Below are 20,211 nucleotides of genomic sequence, written 5' to 3' on the forward strand. Positions count from 1 at the left end.
TTAATATTATAGGCATGAGTTGCAAACATGGAGGGAGGCTATGGTTCCATTTCCTGCTTGGTGAAATGTTAAAATAGGAAAGCTATTAAAATAGGATGTAGCTCAGTGGTAGATTGTTGTCTTAACGTGTGGGAGGATCTGGGTTCAATCCCCAGTACTGCAAAAAAGTAAACAAAAATAAATAAGAAGTTGTAGAGTCCATGGTAAGAGAGAGATCCACAGGAAAACCCTTTTTCTCTGACTTCTGAAACAGTCTACCCTGTGGACACTCCACATTTGTGGTGGTTGACTTTTTGAACTGGTTTATCCCCTACCTTATATTCTGTGTATAGTCTATACACTTGTTCAATGTAGCCCCTTAATTACAGTCATTCATCATTTAATGAGGTATATTCTGAAAAATGTACCCTTGTTAGGTTATCGTGTCATCATGGTTAATTGGTGTTAATGCAAAAATCACAGGGTGTACTATGTAAAAACCAAGATAGCAGTGATGTCACTATGTCTTATAATCTTATGGGACCAACATCATATGTGGGGTGTGTTATTGACCCAAATGTCATTGTACAGCACAGAACTGTACATTGATCAGTAATTCTAAGAGGAGGTGAAAGTTTTGGGTGATACTGCTTGATTTTTGCCCCCAGTTATGCAACTGGATGGTCAGCTGGAGTCAGATCAGATTTTGTAAAGGTCCTACCCTATTTAGAACCACCTATTCCCTGAGCATGGTGGCACACGCCTATAATCCCAGCAACTTGGGAGACTGAGGCATGAGGATTGCAAGTTCAAAACCAGCCTCAGCCACTTAGTGAGACCCTGTCTCAAACAATAAAAGGGACTGAGCAGATAGCTCAGTGGTAATGTGCCCCAGGGTTTAATAAGCAGTATACCTCCCCTGCCAAGAAAAATAAATAAATGAAAACAGAAGCCCCAATTCAGCCCTGTCCCGTACAGATCTCTGGTTATTAAGAGGTGAAACCAGGAGGAGGACCTGTCTGCCGGGAGACTAGCCTGGTGCTGGGAAAATGAGGAGAGAACACAGCTTAATGATTTTTAGACAGATGGATTTTCTCCTAAAAAGAGCAGGATTTGGTTCATATTAATCCATCCTGGAGAGAATCATTGCTAAGTGAAGGTTTTGCCCAGGATATGTGGGAACAGACAATCCCTCACCCTCCTAGGTGAGGAAGAACAGGGTGAAATGGAAGCATCTGCGTAAGGGGGAGAGGGCTTATGTTAAAGCTGTAATTGCTGCTGCTGCTGCTGCTGCTGCTATTGCTGCTGCTGATCAAACCCTAACAGCCCTGTCCTTTGCTTTCCACATCAGCTCACACCCCAGACAACAGCTTTCTGGGGTTTGTGGTCGAGCAGCACCTGAACTCCAGCGACATCCACCACATTAACGAAATCAAAAGGCAGAACCAGTCCCTTGTGTATGGCAAAGTGGATAGCTTCTGGAAGGTGAGTCAGCCTGTGTGCGTGTCACTCTCTCTGAAGAGCAGCTTGTTGGGTAATTTAATTTAACTTTGATCCAGGGAGTAATCAAGCCAAGTGCCCAGGGCTTAAAGGGATCTGCTTAGACGTAAACAAGAATGTTCAGGGGGTTGGTTGCTGGAGCATTTGGGCATCTAACCAAGGCTTCAGTTGATCGTCCATCCTTATAGCAGCTGTACAGCAGACCCTTTAACTCTACATGTCCAAAGTGACACCTCGTGCCTTCTTTCACAGCCAGTCAGTATCCAAGGTTTCCACATCCACACACTCAACCAACTACAGATTGAGTGTATTCTGGAAAAAAAAAAAAATGTGTCTGTACTGAACATAGACATTTTTCTTGTCATTCTTCTCTTAACAATACAGAACAACAAGTATTTACATAGCATTTACATATTATTAGGTATTTTAAGTAGTGTGAAGATGATTTATAGTGTATGGAAGGAAGTATGTAGATTCTATGCAAATACTGTGCTATTTTATATAAGGTACTTAAGCGTCCTCAGATTTTGGTATTCTTGGGTATCCCGTCACCAGTCTCCTATGGATCTGGAGGGAAAATGATACTTATTTCTGAGAACAAGGGCACCGTGGGGTTCAGAAGTCTTTCTGAAAGGGTCTGCACAGAGACCCTTTGCCAAGTGAGTCTTTGCCTCTATATATGAGAAACAGTAAAGGGAGGCAGCTCCCTTTCCTGGGGAATGAGGCAGCCTCACGATCTTTGATTATAGTCAGTTCACACCTACCCTGGAAAGGAATACCTCCTGGGGCTGATGGTAGGCAGCTTGCTCAGGGAGGTGGGATGAAACAGAGCTCTGCACATGCTGAACCAGGTGTCCCAAAAGCAACCAGTTGTTGGGCCCCAGAGGGCATCCCTGCCCTTCTGAGATGATTTCCAGTGTACACCTGAGGCAGGTACAATAGAGGAACCAGACGGGGAGTGACCCGATGACAGGCAGTGCGGATTCTTTTATATGGCAAATTAGCCTCAGAAGACAAATGTCATAATTTTGAGGAATGTTTGTATAGGGCAGAAATCTCCAGAACTTTAAAACATGATTCTTCTTAGATGTCAGAGTAAAGCCCTTTACTGAATGATCATAAATTGTGATTTCATGTTATCATGTCTCTGCTATCGAGGAAGTCAGAAATCCTGCAGCTGAGGGAACACAGCTGGTATGCAGGATGACAAGTTGCTTGTAACTGCTTTTCTGACTCATGTTCAGAAAAGGAAAGGCAGTGTCCCACCCCTCAGCTCTGCAGCGTTAACTACTGCAAAGGGACAATGAGCTTGGCCTGTTTTGAGGGATGCTGATTTAATTCCAGATAAGGGTATTTGTTATAAACAACAATATTGTGTCTTTGTTTAGTATAGTAGTTCCTAAATGGGGACAGTTTTTTTTCCACCTCTCCCCCCAGGCCCCCACCAGGGGGATATTTGGCAATATTTGGAGATAATTTTGATTGTCACATCTGGGCTGCAGTTCTATAGAATCTAGTGGATGGAGGCCAGGGAGCTGTAAACATCCTGCAATGTACAGAGAATTATCTAGCATAAAATAGCTGTAGTTCCAGGACTGCAGGGCCCTGACTAGTAAATAAGAATTATTTTCAATGTAAATTATAAGTTGAACATCCCCAATCCAAAAATTTGGAATCCAGAATGCTTTTTGAGTTCTGACATGATGCTACAAGGTGTTAAAGATTCTATACCTGACCTCCTGTGATTGGGTCACCGTCAAAACTCATGTGCACTAAAAACATTTATAAAATTACCTTCAAGCTGCATGTACGAGGTGTATATGAAACAAAAATGAATTTGTTGTTTAGATTTGGGTCCATCTTCAAGATGCTTCATCATGTATGTGCAGATATTCCAAAATCTGAAAAAAACAAAAAAATCTAAATTCAAACACTTTCAATTTCAAGTCTTTCAGATGAGAGATACTCAACCCATATTCCACACTTTCTCCTCTCAAGTAGAATAAAATCAAAATCAATCTAGGTTTCAGTTGGCTGAGATGTTCCCATTCATTTATACATCTTTGTGTCTCCTGTATCAAAATGTGCCCCATGTTGATGATGCATTTTTGGGGTGATTTTCAGATTAACTTGGGTTAAAAAGGCATGTTGGGTGTTCTCATTTGCAGCATGGTTGTGGTATGGATGGATCACAGCACTGACTTTAGGAACTCCTAGGCTCTTAAAGGGTGCAACTCTCTTCTCCCCTCTGCAGCTGCTCGGAGAAAATAGCTTGCATGTCTGAGCGGGCTTGACCTTGAAATTATATCACTTCTGTTTTGGAACCAAATGCAGCCCCCTTCTGGGTGCCTCTGGCAGCGTTGTCTATTTCCTAGAAAAGCAAGACAATAGTTTGGTAGTGAAAGCTTTTTGGTTGCCTGTTTTGGATAAACTAATACGACCACTAAAACCACAATGTCTTTGATGCCAGTCAGAATCCCAGAAGTGTTAACTATGTTGCTTAAGTTATTAGAGATGTAATTTAGAAATTCCTCTGTGTTTTAATGTGTTAAAACTATGCAGGTGACCCAATCTTCTACATACCATTGCCACCCAAGGATTACAAATGGTTTAGTGACACTGTGTCTACATTCACCTTTTCCTGAATACCCCAAATCCAGATGATGTTTCAATTTTATGACATCATTCCAGCATTCTGTTCCAAGAAAAGCCCCCAAAAGATGAAAATACTTTGAAATCTTCATATGCATTCAAGACATCCTCTTCAATTTTTGAACACAGAATAAACATGTGAGACTTTCGTTTTTTTCTCAAGATATCCCCATTCCAAAGTATTTCGTGAATATACACAGAAAACAGATGTGCCTTTTAAGCAAGATGTTATTCCAACCACATTGCCAAAGCGGCGTTCAACCCCAGTTTTAGTGAGTGGGAGGCTTTGTAAATGTTTTTCTCCGTCCTGCACCCGCTTTGCCTCAGAGATCTTCTAGAAAGGAAGTGACTTCTGTCAGTCCTGGAAGGTTTAGGATTTGAGGTGGGGGAGGACACAGTGTGGACCAGATGATTTTTTAAATACCCTTCTAGAACTCTGAATTCTGAAGATACCTGCCTCACTCTCACACCACCCTCTCTTTTGAGGGCATCTCCACATCCACCCAGGCACTTGGGAGTGAAATGCCACCACGCGACTCCCTTCCAGCTGAGTCTGATTGCACCTGCCAGTTATCCTGTAACCCAGGAAGTCCAGCTCACTGGTGTTTGGAATCGTGATTCTGCCTCAGAAAACTGAGCCAAGCCAATGAGATTCTTTGGTTGGTGTTAGAATCAGAACAACAGTGACAGGAGGTCATGGGAACAGAAATCTAAAGGATGTACCTGGCTGAAGTTGTGAGACCAAGGCAGAAACACCTTCCAGGACTCCAGATGAGGAAGAAATGACCAACTCTGAAAGGAGAGGGTGCTGCCAAGAGGGTGACGAGACCACCCTCGGGAGGAAAGTCTCCACTGTGGGAGAATAGGGTGCTTTGGAGAGGCAGGCAGACAGATACGACCCCTGAAGCCTATGATAAGAGGAGGTAGCTGCCAGAGTTTCTGGCAACTTTCTTTTTCCACATGATGTATGCCTTTCTAATGTTTTGTTCTCTTTCAGTAGCCAAGCACTTTCTGTTCTTTTTAGTCATATCAAAGATAACTATTAAATTATATAGGTCTTCCTATATTCCAAATGCCTATGCAGAAGCCCAGTATATTAAATACCAAGGCCAAGGAGCAACCTCCCTCCACAGACACACACACTCCTGTCCCTGTCATAACTGAGGTTCCCAGTGATCTTGTCCTGATGTTATGTACTTGATAGAAAGGTGGGTAGGAGAAAAGAAGATAACTTGTTATCAGACTAGAATCCTAGAGGCACCAACATGGGAAGCATCTCTTCTTAAGACACTGAGCATCAAATGAGAGTAATTACACCTAATCCAAAGTGCAAGTCTCTTCTTAACTAGTGAACACACAGCTCTGGGTTCTGGGTCTCTTCTTCTGGGACAGTCTGAGCAGTAACTCTGGCTAGCCCAGAAATGTGCCTAGAACAAGCATTTTCTGTCCAGCTGGCCATATTCAAAGACCTCCAACATTCTGTTACCTGAAGTCATCAGGTAATTTTAGTCACCTGATGAAAAATTAGTCAAAAATTTTTGAAAATACATGATTTTCAGGATACAGGAATTAATATTAATTGAAGTCTTGCTTAAATGTATTACTTTAATTTCTATTTTTCTTTAAAAATAGTATTCTGAGCTTAACTGAGCCTTCAGACCATGAGGCAGGGTCAGTGTTTTACATATTCATTATCCCATCATGATGTTCTTATTACTTACTAATACGTGATTGCTGCTAAAGCAAACATTCTGGAGGCCTTGCTTTGACCATGTAGGGAGAACCAGCACAGCCTCCAAGTCACAAGATGGTGTTCAGACTCAAACAACTTATCAGTATGTGAAGTTCTTAACCTTTTTGATCTGTAAAATGGGTCAGTAACAACTATAATGCAGAGGAGGGCTTCTCCATCTAATAGTACATAGATCACCTGGAATCTTGATGAAATTCAGGTTCTGATTAACAGACCTTCAGAGTAAGACCAAGACCCTGCGTTCTCAGGAACACACAGGTGACATGGATGTGCTGTTGTCAAAGCCCACTTTGAGTAGGAAGGTCTGGAGTGCTTGGGATCCTGTAGAGTGCTTGGCCTTAAGTAGCTGACCAATCAATGAATACATACTTCCTCTTTTTGCCTTACCAGTACCTTTCTGCTATGCTAATCAGGCTACCATCACTTATGTCATTTTTTGACTGCTCTTAACACAGCATGACTGATTCCAGTTATCCCCAATCTCACTTCTCATAAGCACATTTCCAAACCTTGCTACTTCTAGTCCCTGCTGCCTGACCCTTAGAATGGGGTGAGCCTGTGGTAGGTGGTGGACTCTCAGAGGTGAAAGGCACACTGTGTCCACTGTGCTCTGCTGTCCTAGTTTGTATAATCATGTGCATGATAGTGTAGCATGGTGATCAAGAACACAGACTGAAAGCTAGAGAGGAGGACTGGGTTCCTGGCTCTGCCACCAGCTGCCTGATTTTAGACAAGTTACTTAACCACTCTTGGCCTCATTTTTCATGCTGATCATCATAGGGTTTCCATGATCATTAAATGAGTTAATATATATCAGTTTCTTAGAATAGGGCTCAGTGCACATAGTCTAAACAAATACTGCTATTGTTAATGTCATTTGGAGGCCACATAGGAAACACTACTATGGGAATCAAGCCTGCAAAGAACTTGCAAATATAAGCCTGCCCAAAGATATTCAGATTCCAATTTTTACACTATGTCAGTGGTTGGCAAACTCTAACCCATGAGCCAAATCTAGCCCATAATCTGTTTTTGTAAATAACATTTTTTGAAACACAGCCACAGCCATTTTGTCTAAGGCTGATTTTGCACAAAAATTGTAGAGTTGAGTAATTGTGACAAAGCCTGTGTGACCTACAGAACCAACAGTATTTATTGTCTGACCCTTTCCACAACAGTTTGCTAACCTCTGAGCTAGGCCATGTCCCAAGTTAACCTAAATTCTCAGGGGACACATTTGGCCAACAATCCCTGGCATGGAATGCAGAGGTTCCTTTAGCTTTTTCAGAATTCTTGACCATGTTGATGGTTAAGAAGTATATGCAAAAATGAAGTGTGACTTTATGAAAAGTCAGGTTATTCTAAAGACACAGCCCCAGGCACTGAACCTTGGCCCCTCTTCCTAGGCATTCAGCACAAGCTGGAAGGCATTGATAGTACAAGAGGGCTTTGAAATGGGGGTGTAGCTCAATGGTGGAGCATGTGCTTAGCATGAGCAAGGCTCTGGGTTCAGTCCCCAACAATGGAAAAAAAATTGTGGGGTATCTTGAGTCCTTCAACATGCATTACTTTGGTATACACACTGATGCCTTTTGAGGAAACCAGAGCAGCTGGTTAAACTTAAACATTCTGTTTATGGACAAGAAACTGACTCAAGTAGATGGGGTGACATTGCTACCATTCCATAGCACACACTGGGGCAAAGCCAGGGCCAGGTCCTGCCCTCCTCCTTGAAGATGTGACTCCTTGTTGCTACTGACTGGATGGAGCTACTCTTCTACCCTGCCCTGCAGAGTGGTGATTCTGTGTTTAGAGCAAGATTCCCGGACTGGAAGGAAGTCTCCATGCATGATCTAAGTGTACAGTAGGAGGTCATGGCAAATATTGACATAAAACATAATTGTTCCTGGTTGCTCACCATGGGGGTGGTCAAGTCAAAATAGCCTTGCAGCCAATTCTGCAGAATAAATACACCTTAATTTGAAAAATTCAAATCTTTGCTGACTGCAGATCCCAGGGCGTGGCTTGTCCTAGCCTGCCCTGTAATAACCAAAGCCACCAAGTCTCACCTGAATTTGGAGAATTTTTTTTTAAAAAATCTATATTTTGTGGTTATAAAGCTTCCCCTCCAGTGGCACTTCCTTTCCCTCCTGGCCTCTGAAATGGGGCAGAAGAGCTTTCAGAAATGTGACACAACTTGTCTCTCCCTTCTGCCCTTTTCTAATCCATTCTTCATACACAGCAGCCAAAGTGATCTTTTTAAAAATGTAAATTGGATCATGTTACTCCTCTGCCTAGACTCCAAAGGCTTCATTTTAAACTTCGAACACATTGCTTTTACACTGAAATCCAGTCTCAGTGGGTTTGGCAAGGCTCCCTGCATGGCATTAAGTAGCTGGCCACACCTGCTCTGCACCTACTGCTCCCCCTGCTCCCTGCCTGTGGCCTTGTGCACCCCACACACCTCTCCCTCCACCAAGGGGGCCTGTTGAGCCCTCTGATAGGTGCTACCTGCCCTGGCTCACCCCAGCCTTATCTCTGGGACTTCCCTGCCCCACATGTACTGTCATCAGATGTCACTCCTTCCCTCCATATCACAGCACCCTTTCATTTCTATGTATATGTTGAAGCATTTATCTTTCATTGTTGATCTCTCCTTCCTTATTAGAATATAAGTTCTATGAGGACAGGAATCTGTTTTGCTCACCTAGTACCACCTGAAAGTGATAGGCATTCAGTAACTGCTTGAGAACCAAATGACTCTCCCTTTGATTTAACTGAAATATTGATTTATCTGGGAAACCTCGGATATGACTTGAAATGCTTTTTGTATTAGGCATTTCCCTGTATTTTTTGGTGGCCCAAGGGAGAGCAGGAGAGGGGGTTTGAAGGAAGGAGGGGAGCTATATTCATGCAAATTCTATGGATAGAGGCTTGTAGAACCTTGAGGATCAGAGGGAGAGGTTGACAGTGAGGCAGCATGGGAAAAGGATGCTCAACAGGGAGGTTGGAGGCTGGGCTCTGGGCCAATTCTCCTGTCAAGTGTGATTTGGAGCAGGCAACTCCAGCCTCAGTTTCCTCCCTTGTACAAATTAAGGTATTGGTAAAAATATAAATAAACAAACAAAAGGACTTGAATTATTGACATATGCAACAGTATTTTAATTTCAAAATAATTAAAAGCACATATTCATGCTGTATGATTTTATTCATGTAAAACTCTAGAAAATGCAAACCAATCCACAGTGACAGAAAACAGATCAGTGGTTGCTGGTGATGGAGCAAGAGGGAGAGATGGGTATGTTCATTGTCTTAGGTATGGTTTCATGGTGTATGTATATCAACATTTATGACATTGTACACTACATGTGCAGCCTATTATATGTCAATTACCTCAGTAAAGCTATTAAAAATAATGAAAGTTAGCAAATAGTAGCCTATGGACCAAATTCTGTATGTGGCCTGTTTTTGTACAACATGCAAGAGCTAAGAATGTTTTCTACATTTTGAAGATTGTTAAAAAAATAAATAAATAAATAAACAACATAATATGTGACAGAGAACTCATGTGTTCCCACAGAGCCTAAATTATTTGTTATTTGGCCCTATGCAGAAAAAGTTTGCTGACCCCTGGCTCAGATGAGTAATTATTTACCTTGCTCTTTGGAGCCCTGGGATCCAGCTACTTCAGGAAGTCCAGGGCAACCTCCTAGTACAGATCCAACCTATCAGAGAAACTGATTATCTATTGCATAGATTTGGATTTACCAGAAGATTTTAGTGGGGAGCTGGGTGTGGTGGCGCATGCCTGTAATCCCAGCAACAGGAGGATGAGGCAGGAGGATCCCAAGTTCAGGACTAGCCTGGGCAACTTACTGAGACCTTGTCTCAGAATAAAAATTAAGAAGGGCTGGGAATGGAGCTCAGTGGCAAAGCACCCCTGGGTTCAATCCCCAGTACCAAAAAATTTTTTTTTAATTTTAAAAAAGACTTCATTGGGGAAAGGATTTTACTGCTTTAAACATCCAAAATTAAGTCTCTAGATGAGGTGACCTCTGAGTCTGAGATAGAATCCCATTCTGAAAACTATGTAATTATCTAGCTCACTAATTTGGTTGACTTGGGCTTAGTTTAAATTAATGCAAAATTGGAAATGGGAGTTGTTTGGAGAAATGCAGTCTGATTTCATAGTAGGAATTAACTGCTCTTAGTGCATTGTTTTAATGAACTGCCAAAGACCTTCGTAATTAAAGAACATACTGAAATCCTTGAAAAGAACACTTCTTTGTAAGTAGGTTAAACCTCATCATCCTGTTTGCTCTTTAATGTCTTCAGCCAGATTTATTTTTGCAAGATAATGTGGAGATACACCAGATAAGTTTAAACCCTCCTTACGTCATTTTGACCTATTATTTTGAAAGAACTAAGTAGGAATTGGTTTTGTTGGACTTGCTAAAGAGTATAACATCATCATAGATCCTGGTTCTGGTTGCAACCAGAACTTTAGAAGATCAAGCATCATCTCCATTTTATTTCCCTTGGGGGACAAGTCAATCAGAAAGACCCAGTCACGGTCCCTGGATGACTGTACTTGGAAGACACTGGAAGGAGTTCAAGGTGTCAGTGGAGAAGGTATCTCTTCAAGGACAGCAGTCACTTATGCCCCTTTTGTGCCTGACACTTGATAAAGTACAGAAATGTTGAGCCTTTTCCCAAAATTCAAATTCCAGTTTGTAGGTGGGGGAGGAACTAAGGAGAGATCAAATGTGTAGGGAACGTCGAAAATGAATTGTTAGCTTTTAAGGTTCCAAGGCTGCAGCCCGGGAGGCGTACAGATTTTTCAAATAGTATTGGCTGTGTGCTGATTGTAACTTAACCCCGTGAGGCTTCCATCATAGGCATGTGACTGTTTGAAGATCCTTCTCATGCAGGAATGAATGGAGCTCAGAGGACCCAGACCAGCTTTTTCTGTCTCACTTTCCTATGGTTGATTCCCTGTTTCAGCAAGCTTTCTGCTATCATATTAAACTCTCAGAGGTTTCCTTGTTGGCTGTCAGAGAGAATGTTCTCCCCGTGGTACCCCTATTTCAGCCTGGAGGTGCTAATCGCAGACAGTCTGAGTGGTGGGAGGAGCCGCAGGTGGGAACAGACTCCCTGGTTCTAATTTCAGCTGTACCACTCACTGGCTGGCAAACCTTGGCAGTCATTTGCCCTCTAGATCTCACTTTCCTTATCTGTAAAATAAGTTAGAGCACTAGATGTTCTTGTTCAGATCCCCAGAGTTCCATGTTTCTATAATCTAAACTCCTCCTTGGCCTTCTCTCATTCTTTCAACAGCAAGGGCAAGGAGGAGGTAGCCTACAAGAAAACTTCATGGGCCATCAGAAATAGGGCAGAGCCAGACAAGCACCTGGGGGAGGGGGCAAGGGGAGGATAATTTCAGGCCAGTCCCAGAGTCAGAGGAAAGGATGGGCTTGCTGTGACTTAGCATCCAGGAGTGTAAAAGAGACTTAACGGATTCATTGACCGTAAGCTCCTGTGGGTCAACAGGGTGGGGCCTGCCAAGAATTGATCATGGGCTGTTAGTTGAGCTGTGACAGAATGAAGGGGATCTTTATTCCCTATCCATCTGAGAGCATTAACCATGGTGCCCATCCCTGCTAACTCTTAGGGTATTGATCTCCTGCCTGTCTCTGCACTGTTGAGCCCACCTGGAGACTTGGTGTGCTACCAACTGGGATTGTGAAGCCAGACTGGTCAGATTCAGTGCTGGCATTACACTGATTAGACAGGTCCTTTATTCTCTTTCTCTTCTCTCGCCTATAGAATGGGTGGTAATGATAGAACCCACTTGAGAGTTCTCAGAAAGATCATGAGTTAATAAATACAGTTGTATATCCCTTAACCTCAGGAATATGCTCTGAGAATAGATCATTGGGTGATTTTTTTGTCATGTGAACATCATAGTTACACAAACTAAGGCAATGCCAACGTCACTGGGGATATAATCTTGGGCCTCTGGTTGTGTGTGTGGTCTCTCATTGACCAATTGTTGTTATGTGGCTCATGATTGTCTGAAGTTTTTATAACAATGCCTTGTATTCATTAATGTCTATTAGTTTTTTTTCTGCTAGCAATATGATTTGGTAAATTAGAGCACTTATAATTGGAAGAAGTTAAATGTAGAGAGACTCATAACCCTGCTGTATGAAGATAGATTGAAGTTTGCTGTTTTGCCTAGAAGAAAAAGAACTTGGATGGAGTAGATGGGATCTGAAAGGGTGGTGAATTGTAAGGAATCGGATATGCTCCATCTGACCTGCAAAGGGACAGAAATAGGGTGCAAGTGAACTTGATGAACTTTCTAGGAGTATCAGACAAGGCATAACTCAACTATCAGTGCCATCCATGATAAGGTGGGTCACCTGGGAGGCCAGTAAGCCCCTGCTTCTGTTGCCTGAAGGAGCACTGGCAGGGCTTCTGAGAAGTACCATTAATGCCAAGGGATGCCGTGGTATATATCTTATAAGGTCTCTGTAGAATGTGGGGGTGGGGAGTAAGGGCAGAAAATAGGAGGGAACAATCCCAGAGGAAGCTTGACCACAGGCTGACAGAGTCAAGAAAATCATATTGCCTGCACTGTACTTCATCAGGACACTGCTGTGTGCCTGAAGCAGCAGAGGAAACTTGGGAGTGCTGGGCTGAATCCTGCTCACAGATATTTTTGTTCAGCAAGCACGATATTTTTTAAATGGTAAATTTTCCATTTGGGCAGTTCATCTGAACCGTTAGAATTCCCTGCTTCTTTTGAAATTTTAGTTGATGTGGCAAATTGAACTTGTATGCCTTATATGCCCATGGTTTGGAATGAGTGGTGACTGTTCCCACATGTGGGTGGCGGTTTGTTCCTCCCAAGGATGATGGTCCTTCTGAGGCCACCTCTGTGCAGGACCCATTTGATCCCCAGAAGTATTTGTGAGATTTGTGCTGGGGAGGCCTAGAAGAACCACCTTTTAATTCAGTCCACTGAGAGGGAGTAGGTTTCCTCTGAAGAGGGTGAAGTTACAGGAGGAAATTTGAATTGGTGCTAGGTGGCTACCAAGTTTCCTAGATCAGAAAAACCTTGATTCCTTCCTTTCCTTGTGTGGTATCTGGCTGCCGTGTTGGCAGAACCACCCAGGCTGTGGAGTGATGAATCCCATGATTCATCACCACCAAGTCTTCCTTTTGATGAATTGTTTAGAAATCTGTCCAGTTTTGAGGACTGAGCTTGTGTAGGGAGGAAAAACAGGGCCCTTCTTTCAATGTGGAGCTCCAGTAGAAACCCCAGATTCTTGAACTCTATGTGATAGACAATAAGTGTTTTCTTCTTGTCAGAACCAGCCCATGAGCACGATCCAGTGGACAGGACAGCTCTGTGGACAGGACAGGGCTGTGCTGACTTCTGCTGCTAAACTGGGCTGTGAAAGGGACTCACTTTCCTTCTTTGGGATGGAACTTAGGACATATGAGAGGAATGCCTGGCATTCTACACGCCTTCTGGGACTTGGAGCCTATTGGCTCACTATTCTTTTCTAATGTAATGAAGTCTTCAGACCTTGCCACCTGTGAGTGAAATTCCCTCCTTAGAACCCAACAGATGGAGTCCCCAAGGTTCCAACTTGAAGCAGTAGCCCAGTCATAGGTCCAGGCAGGAACCCCACATGGCCCTTAGGAGCTTTTGCTGAGGTTTCTAGCCTATGTGCCAGGGAAAGACAGGAAAGCTTAAGTTCATTCTTAGAAACTTAGCCAGTGTTTGGGGGGAAAAAAAAAAAAACTGATCCCTAGTATCACTTAGGAATAACTTAGAAATCTAGACACCAGGTCACCTGCTCAGCATCCTCTAGTAGAATCTCCTCAGAGGGGACCTGGGAGCCTGTGTTCAACAGATGCTCCATAGGCAAATCTGGGAATCACTGTACTAGGTAGCCACCAATTATTTGATCAGAGAAACCTTAATCATGTCCTCTTCTTGTGTGATGTGTCCCATGCTGTGGGAGACACTGCTATGCCCTATGCCCCTATTTGACCAAGACTATACCCTGTGCTCCTGGACTTTGTTGTCCAGAACAACTGACCAGCTGCCTGGCCTATTCTAGGACTTGTGCCCTTGTTGCCATGGCAACAGCCCATCACCTAAGTAATCTCTGTAAGGGTGCAAAGAGCTGATACAGATTCAAGTGAAATCTCTCAAGAATGCCTGCCTTTTAACCTAAGAACTCAGAAAACAGTTTATGAGGGTACAGAGTACTTCCTAGTAGTCTCATGAAGCATATGTCAGTTTTACAGGTGATAAAATGAAGCCTCAGAGATATTTAGAAGAAACAGTCCACCTCGAGGCGTGGATAGGTGTTAGTCTTCTCGATGTCATTCCTTTTGCTGTGACAAAAGGAAAGGTCGTGTGTGGTCCAAAGCTTTGAATGGTGAATGGTAGACTTTTAGGCTTTGTTGCAGGTGGTTAGTGGGGCAGTTCAGGCCTGGGGGTAGAGATTAGTCATCTTGGTTCTCCCCTCATGAGAACCAACAGTCCGCAAGCAGTTGCCTGCTCTATGCCTGACTGGCAGCCTTGACTGCCAGCCCTCACAGCGGCATAAATAGCCAAGTGCAAATTCCTGCAGCTGTGAGAAGAAACACCAAAGTGTTGTGGGTGAAAAGCGGCCCCTGGTTCAGCAGAGAATCTCTTCCAAATGCCCAGAATTGGCTTAGGAAGCAGGATGCTCACGCAGCCAGCAAGCATCCTGAAGGTGGGGTGCTTTTGGAAGGTTCCGAATTGCCGTCCCCTGCTCTAGTGGTGCTGGGACAAGTTCATGCATAGCTCTTAGTAAACACAGCTGTTGTGGTTGTAATTTGCCTGCAGGCTTTTTACTATTACTCCAACCCTAACAGTTTGGCAGCTGATTATGGGAACAATGGTGTTGAGGGATGGGGAAAGAAGCTGCTCAGAGCAAGGATTGAGAGGAGCAGCGGCCGCCCATGGACAGAAGTCATTGACTGAATCCAGGTGTCCAGAGCCATACTCCAAGGAGGAGGAGGCAACAGCATCTTACACAGTGATTGTGTGAGCTTTTCGTTGCTGTGACCAATGCCTGAGAAAAACGAAGGAAAATTTATTTTGGCTCCTGGCTTCAGGGGTAGTCCATGATAGCTGGCTTCATTTCTTGGGGCCCACAGGTGAGGCAAAAATATCATTGCAGAAGGGTGTGGTAGAGGAAAGCTACTCACCTCATGGTGAAATATAGAAATAAGGGGTCAGGGACAAGATATAATCCCCAAGGGCATATTCCTTATGAAGTGCTTCCTCCAGTCCTGCCCAACCTGCTTATAGTTTATAGCACCTCCCAGTAGTCTATTCGGCTATCAGTGAATTAATTCACTGATAAGGTCAGAACCCCTTTGATCCAATTACTTTCCAAAAGTACCACCTCTGGACATTGTTGCCTTGAGACCAAGCCATCAACACATGGGGACATTTCCCATTCAAACCATAACAGTGTCCAAAGGGTCCTTGGTGTCCAGATGACGAGTGCTATTGCAAGAAGCCAGAGGACTCATGAAAAAGTTGTCATAAATGTCTTGCAAGATTGTTTCTGAAAGGGTTAAGATCGTTCTCGGATCCATGAGAATCCTCAGTTTACTGTGATCTGATAGGTGTGGCCTCCTGAAAGTGATCAGGCACAAATCATAATGCTGAGATAATTCATGTTGATTATGGTATTTTCCCCTAGACATAACATTATTAAAGCACACTGTTTGGGATAAGCATTCTAGGTGTTGTCCAAATTCTTCTGAAAGTAGAGTGACAACTTGTACTTGTCCCTTCCAGGCAGCAGTTGGTCTTCCAGGCAGGAGGTGGTCTCACTGTTTGATACAGAGATGCTGGTCACTGTGGTGAAGCCAGGGAGTTCCCTTCAGTATTCCCAGACAGCTCCCAGCAGCAGTTCTGCCCTGCTGAGGCTGCCTGACACCAGGCGTGGAGACTGCCAAGGGCACAACCACCCTCTCTACTCAAGGAAGGCTTCCTGGGGTATAAGGGACTTGAATGTCTTCATTTGGTTGATGAATAAAAATCCCTGAGGCTCTCTAGCTTTCCTCCCCAGTGACTAATGCTCCTTCCCCATCAGCACTGCTAGAGGGTGAGACAAACCTAAAAAGGATGCCTTGAAACGAGTTCCCTACAGTCCCTACATAAGTCATGCTCAGAAACTCAGCCAATACAGCAAAGTCATGGCAGTAGAAGGAAATAAAAGCATGGAGTTTTACCCATTACTTGGAAAGAAAAGCTAAGTCAAAGTATTATGTTAATATGAATGGGTACCCAGGGGGCTTCCCAGGCCAGCTCTAGTAAGTACTTGAGGAGTGATTTTTGGTAGAAACTAAAATCATGAGATTTGCCTTTGTGGAACCTGCTGCAGCAATGCAGAGCCATTGGAACCTTAAATGAGTCCTGCAACACAGAGCTTGTTGATAGAGTTTTATAAAAAAAAATACAAATTAGAAGAGGACTTTACAATAAAGGCTATTTGTTGGAATCAGATTCCATCATTTAATTATAAGAAGTATTATCACGAGAAATAATGAACCAATTTAGAAGATATTTTTAAATGTAATAGTATGTGTGCTTCTAAAATCATGTTTGGCCTCTATGTATGATTTTATACTTAATTAAAAATTGTTGCTGAGTGTGGTGGTGCATGCCAGGAGGCTAAGGCAAGAGGATCACAGGTTCAAAGCTAGTCTCAAAGCAACTTAGCAAGGTCCTAGCTAACTTAGCAAGACTCTGTCTCTAAATAAAATATAAAAAAAGGACTAGGGGGGTTGGGATATAACTCAGCTGGTAGAGTGCTTGCCTTACATGCACAAGGCCCTGGGTTCAATCCCCAGCACCACCAAAAAGAAGAAGGTGGGGGGCGTGTCTGAGAATGCAACTGTGTGGTTAAGTGCCCTTGAGTTCAATCGCTGGTACCAAAAATAATAATAATAATAATAATAATACACACACATACACAGAGCATATGCTTATAAAATCTGGTTGTGGCTGTGCAGCCCTGACTACTGAATGAGTCTGTTTGTCCTCTAGGTACACCATGACTAGATAAATTGAGAGTCCTAGTCTGCCTCAAGGGACAGTAGAGTTCCAGGGGACCCTGGAGTTATCCCTGATCAGTTGGCACTTTTACAACTAACTGGTCTTTACTTCTCCCTTCGATTCCATTTTTGACTAAATCAAGTTCCTTTGGAGATGATGATAAAGGCTTACATTTCAGTACTTTTCCACCTGCCATATGAGGCCCTCACTATTACAGTGAATACCATTGTTAATTCCAGGTTTGAGTGGAAGAACTGAGGCAAGTTAGGGGTTAAGTTCCTTCAGGTAGTCAAGATTTGAATTGAAATATGTGCTGAAGCCACTCCACTGCACTACAACAGTAGATTCTCTCTAGCAGCTTCTTCCTCTTTGTCCTGTCCCAGCCTCTCAGGTCCCAAGAGCATGAATACATCCCTGATGGCATGGGACAGATTTCAAGGAGAAGTCCTCTAGGATTCAATAGGAAGATTTAAGATCCTTCATGTCAAACTAGTGTAACTAAGATGGGTTACACCTAACTTGCCTTTATTCCAAAATAAGTGAAAATAAAACCTTATTCTAAAGATTTTCTATTTTCATTATATACATCATGACTTGTCATTGATAAGGAGTCTCTTTGCATATTGGGATTTGCAAATATATCTCTGCCCTCAGGGAGCTTGGAGAGCTAGAAATACTGACCTGGATGAGTGAAAAACGGGGAAATTTTTAAAAGGAAGTTTAAAACTGAGTGGTAGGGCACATCACATAGCCCAAATGGGCTTTGATGAAGGAGAGCAAATGTTTGGGGACATGAATTGTAGGATCATGTGGCTGGGGAATCCCATCTCATTTCCCTATCTCTGTCACAGTTCATACAGACAGTAGAGGCAGAGAGAGTAGAGCGAGTGGAGGTGGCAGGGAAGTGACCTAGAAAACTAACAGTGCTGGTTTGGGGTATTTTCCTCCTTTGTCTAACTGCTGGGAGGAGGGGTACATGCCATGTCATGTCAACAGAGGTGGGACTCAGAGGCAGCCCCAGAGGGTCCTGCAGGCTGACCCTGGCACTCAGAAGGCACCACTGCAGGAAATAGAATAGAGCAATGCATAGTCCTATTGATCAAGGCCAACGGTGATTGTTTCAGATCCTCAAAACCTGCTGGTTTGGCCAGGCCTCCAGATGGGGCCTCCGTGCTTACAGTGAATCCTGTCAGAAAGGCAGAGCTTCCCAATGGCCCCATAGGGTAGCATTTTACTGGGAGAAAACTAGGCTCTGAGAAAACAGAATTTGAACCTGCAGCCAGGGAGAGGTTATGTCAGTTCAAAGTCTTCTTGTTCTTTCCCATTTCTTTCCCCTCTATCTCTTCTCCTTTTCCTTCCATCCTTTTCCTCTTTTTTAAAACATTTGGATTATTTATTAGAGTTCACGTAGATCATTTAGTGGAGTTTATATAGAGAGAATTCACCCTAAATCATTGTCTTTTTATTTTCTTATTCTTAATGTGATGAAGTTTATATGGGATGAACTCTTAACTGAGGGATGTTTATGTGGTCATTTAAACTAGTGATGATGGGTACCAACTTAAAGAAGCAGGGTTATAGCTGCTTTTGTGGACAAATCCCTCACCATGTGAACCAGATATTCATTCCTCTCAATGACTTCTAAGCACAGCACATCTCCTGGTCTGGAAGAGTCTTGTTAGTGGCCTAGGAAGAAATTATTCCTGGTCCTCATCCAGTAACTCACTGACTGCAGCTGGAGCTAGCAGGCCTTCCTGTATCCCTCAGCTGAGACCAGAGTACAAACTTTTGAACTATTTTATACTATTAAACTCACTTTGCTTTCTTATATTCTATGAGAATATGGTGGCTCTTGTTGAACTGTAATCCCAGTATAAGGGCCCCCTAAAGTTGAAATTCCCTTGGCAGCCAAGTTAGGTCTTTCTGCCAGCATCATTCAAGGTGGTCAGAGCTGGGGAGGCCCAGACAGATCCCTGTCGGTACTGACTGCCTCTTTGCTCTGACCAGATCCCTTTCCCTGTCTGAGTCACATCTTCCTCATGATGGGTTTGCAGCCTAGCTTATAGAGTTGACACAGGAATCAAATAAGAACAGTTGTGAAAATACTTCATAAACTATCACAAGCTAGACCACCCTGTCTGGGGACTTTATTGGATCAATTAGAAGTTCCTTCATCTATTCACACCAACAGTGAATGAGGCAAGGGTCAACTTTTCTCATGGAACAAAATCTGGTGGTGACAACCCAGGGTGGGTTTGCTTTTCCACTTAATGTTGTTGAAAACCCAGGTGACTGCAGGCTTTCTGCTTTGTCATCTTTAGTATGTTTGGCTTGTTGCCATAGGGTCATGAGACATCCTTCAGCTCCAAGCATCCTGTCTGTGGTCAAAGCAGAAGAGTTAAGGAACTGGAGCCAGCCTGCCTGTTGCTTTTATCAAGAAATAGGAGCTTCCTAGATCATCTCCCCTGAGAGTCCTGGGCATCCTTTGGGGCAAGGGAGGCCAGAAAGGTGGGGGATGGAGCAACTGTGATTGGCTTATCAATCAGGGTTCACTCACTGTGTTCTGAAGAGTATGGGGTTCTTATAACAAGGGACTTTTGTGGCTGGGGCGCATTCACTTTCCTGTTTCTCTCAAAGTCACACAACACTTACATGGACAAAAGCAACATAGGCAATATTGATAGAGAAATAATAAAAATGTTTCAGTCCTCCCAAGGTCCTTCTTTTCCCAACTGCTGTGACTTCGTCATTCAAAGACTCCTGCCACCAAAACTGTTAATCTTTTTCACAATTTTGTCCTTTCCCTCTACCTGTCCCTGCACTCCTATTTTCTGGATGAAGGAGGTCTCCAACTCCTCTTCTAGAAAAAACTGGCTAATGCTCACACTGCCAGATCACCAGATGTGTCCCAGTAGTACCTCAGGCTCAGTTATGACACAATCTCTTGACAAAATCCACATGGCATCCTCACCCAGCACATACCCAACTTCTTTTAACCCTCTACTCTCAACCTGCTTAGAAGGCCAGTAGACCTGGAGAGTAAACAAGCATGCCCTCTGCCCTAAGCTCACCCTTTCTAATTGCCCTGTGAAAGTGCATCTAAGCCCTGGAGACATTTTCCTGTTGTTACTGAACTAGAACGTTGTCATCAGAGGGTGCTGAAAAGACACTGCAGGAGCAGAATGATTTTGTATCTGATTCC

General features: G+C 43.3%; 1 protein-coding gene across 7 annotated transcripts in view; it reads left to right on the top strand.

The window, feature by feature from the left end:
* The window catches only part of Mgat5 (alpha-1,6-mannosylglycoprotein 6-beta-N-acetylglucosaminyltransferase), a 321,612-nt gene that overhangs the window by 231,450 nt on the left and 69,951 nt on the right, over window positions 1-20,211 (top strand). For all 7 annotated transcript variants that reach the window (XM_047544029.1, XM_047544030.1, XM_047544028.1 and 4 more), the window contains one exon: window positions 1,331-1,464. In XM_047544029.1, the coding sequence (XP_047399985.1) occupies window positions 1,331-1,464 (134 nt within the window). The remainder of the gene's footprint in view (window positions 1-1,330; window positions 1,465-20,211) is intronic.

This window comes from Sciurus carolinensis, chromosome 3, assembly GCF_902686445.1.
Source record: "Sciurus carolinensis chromosome 3, mSciCar1.2, whole genome shotgun sequence".
NCBI classification, from domain to species: Eukaryota; Metazoa; Chordata; class Mammalia; order Rodentia; family Sciuridae; genus Sciurus; species Sciurus carolinensis.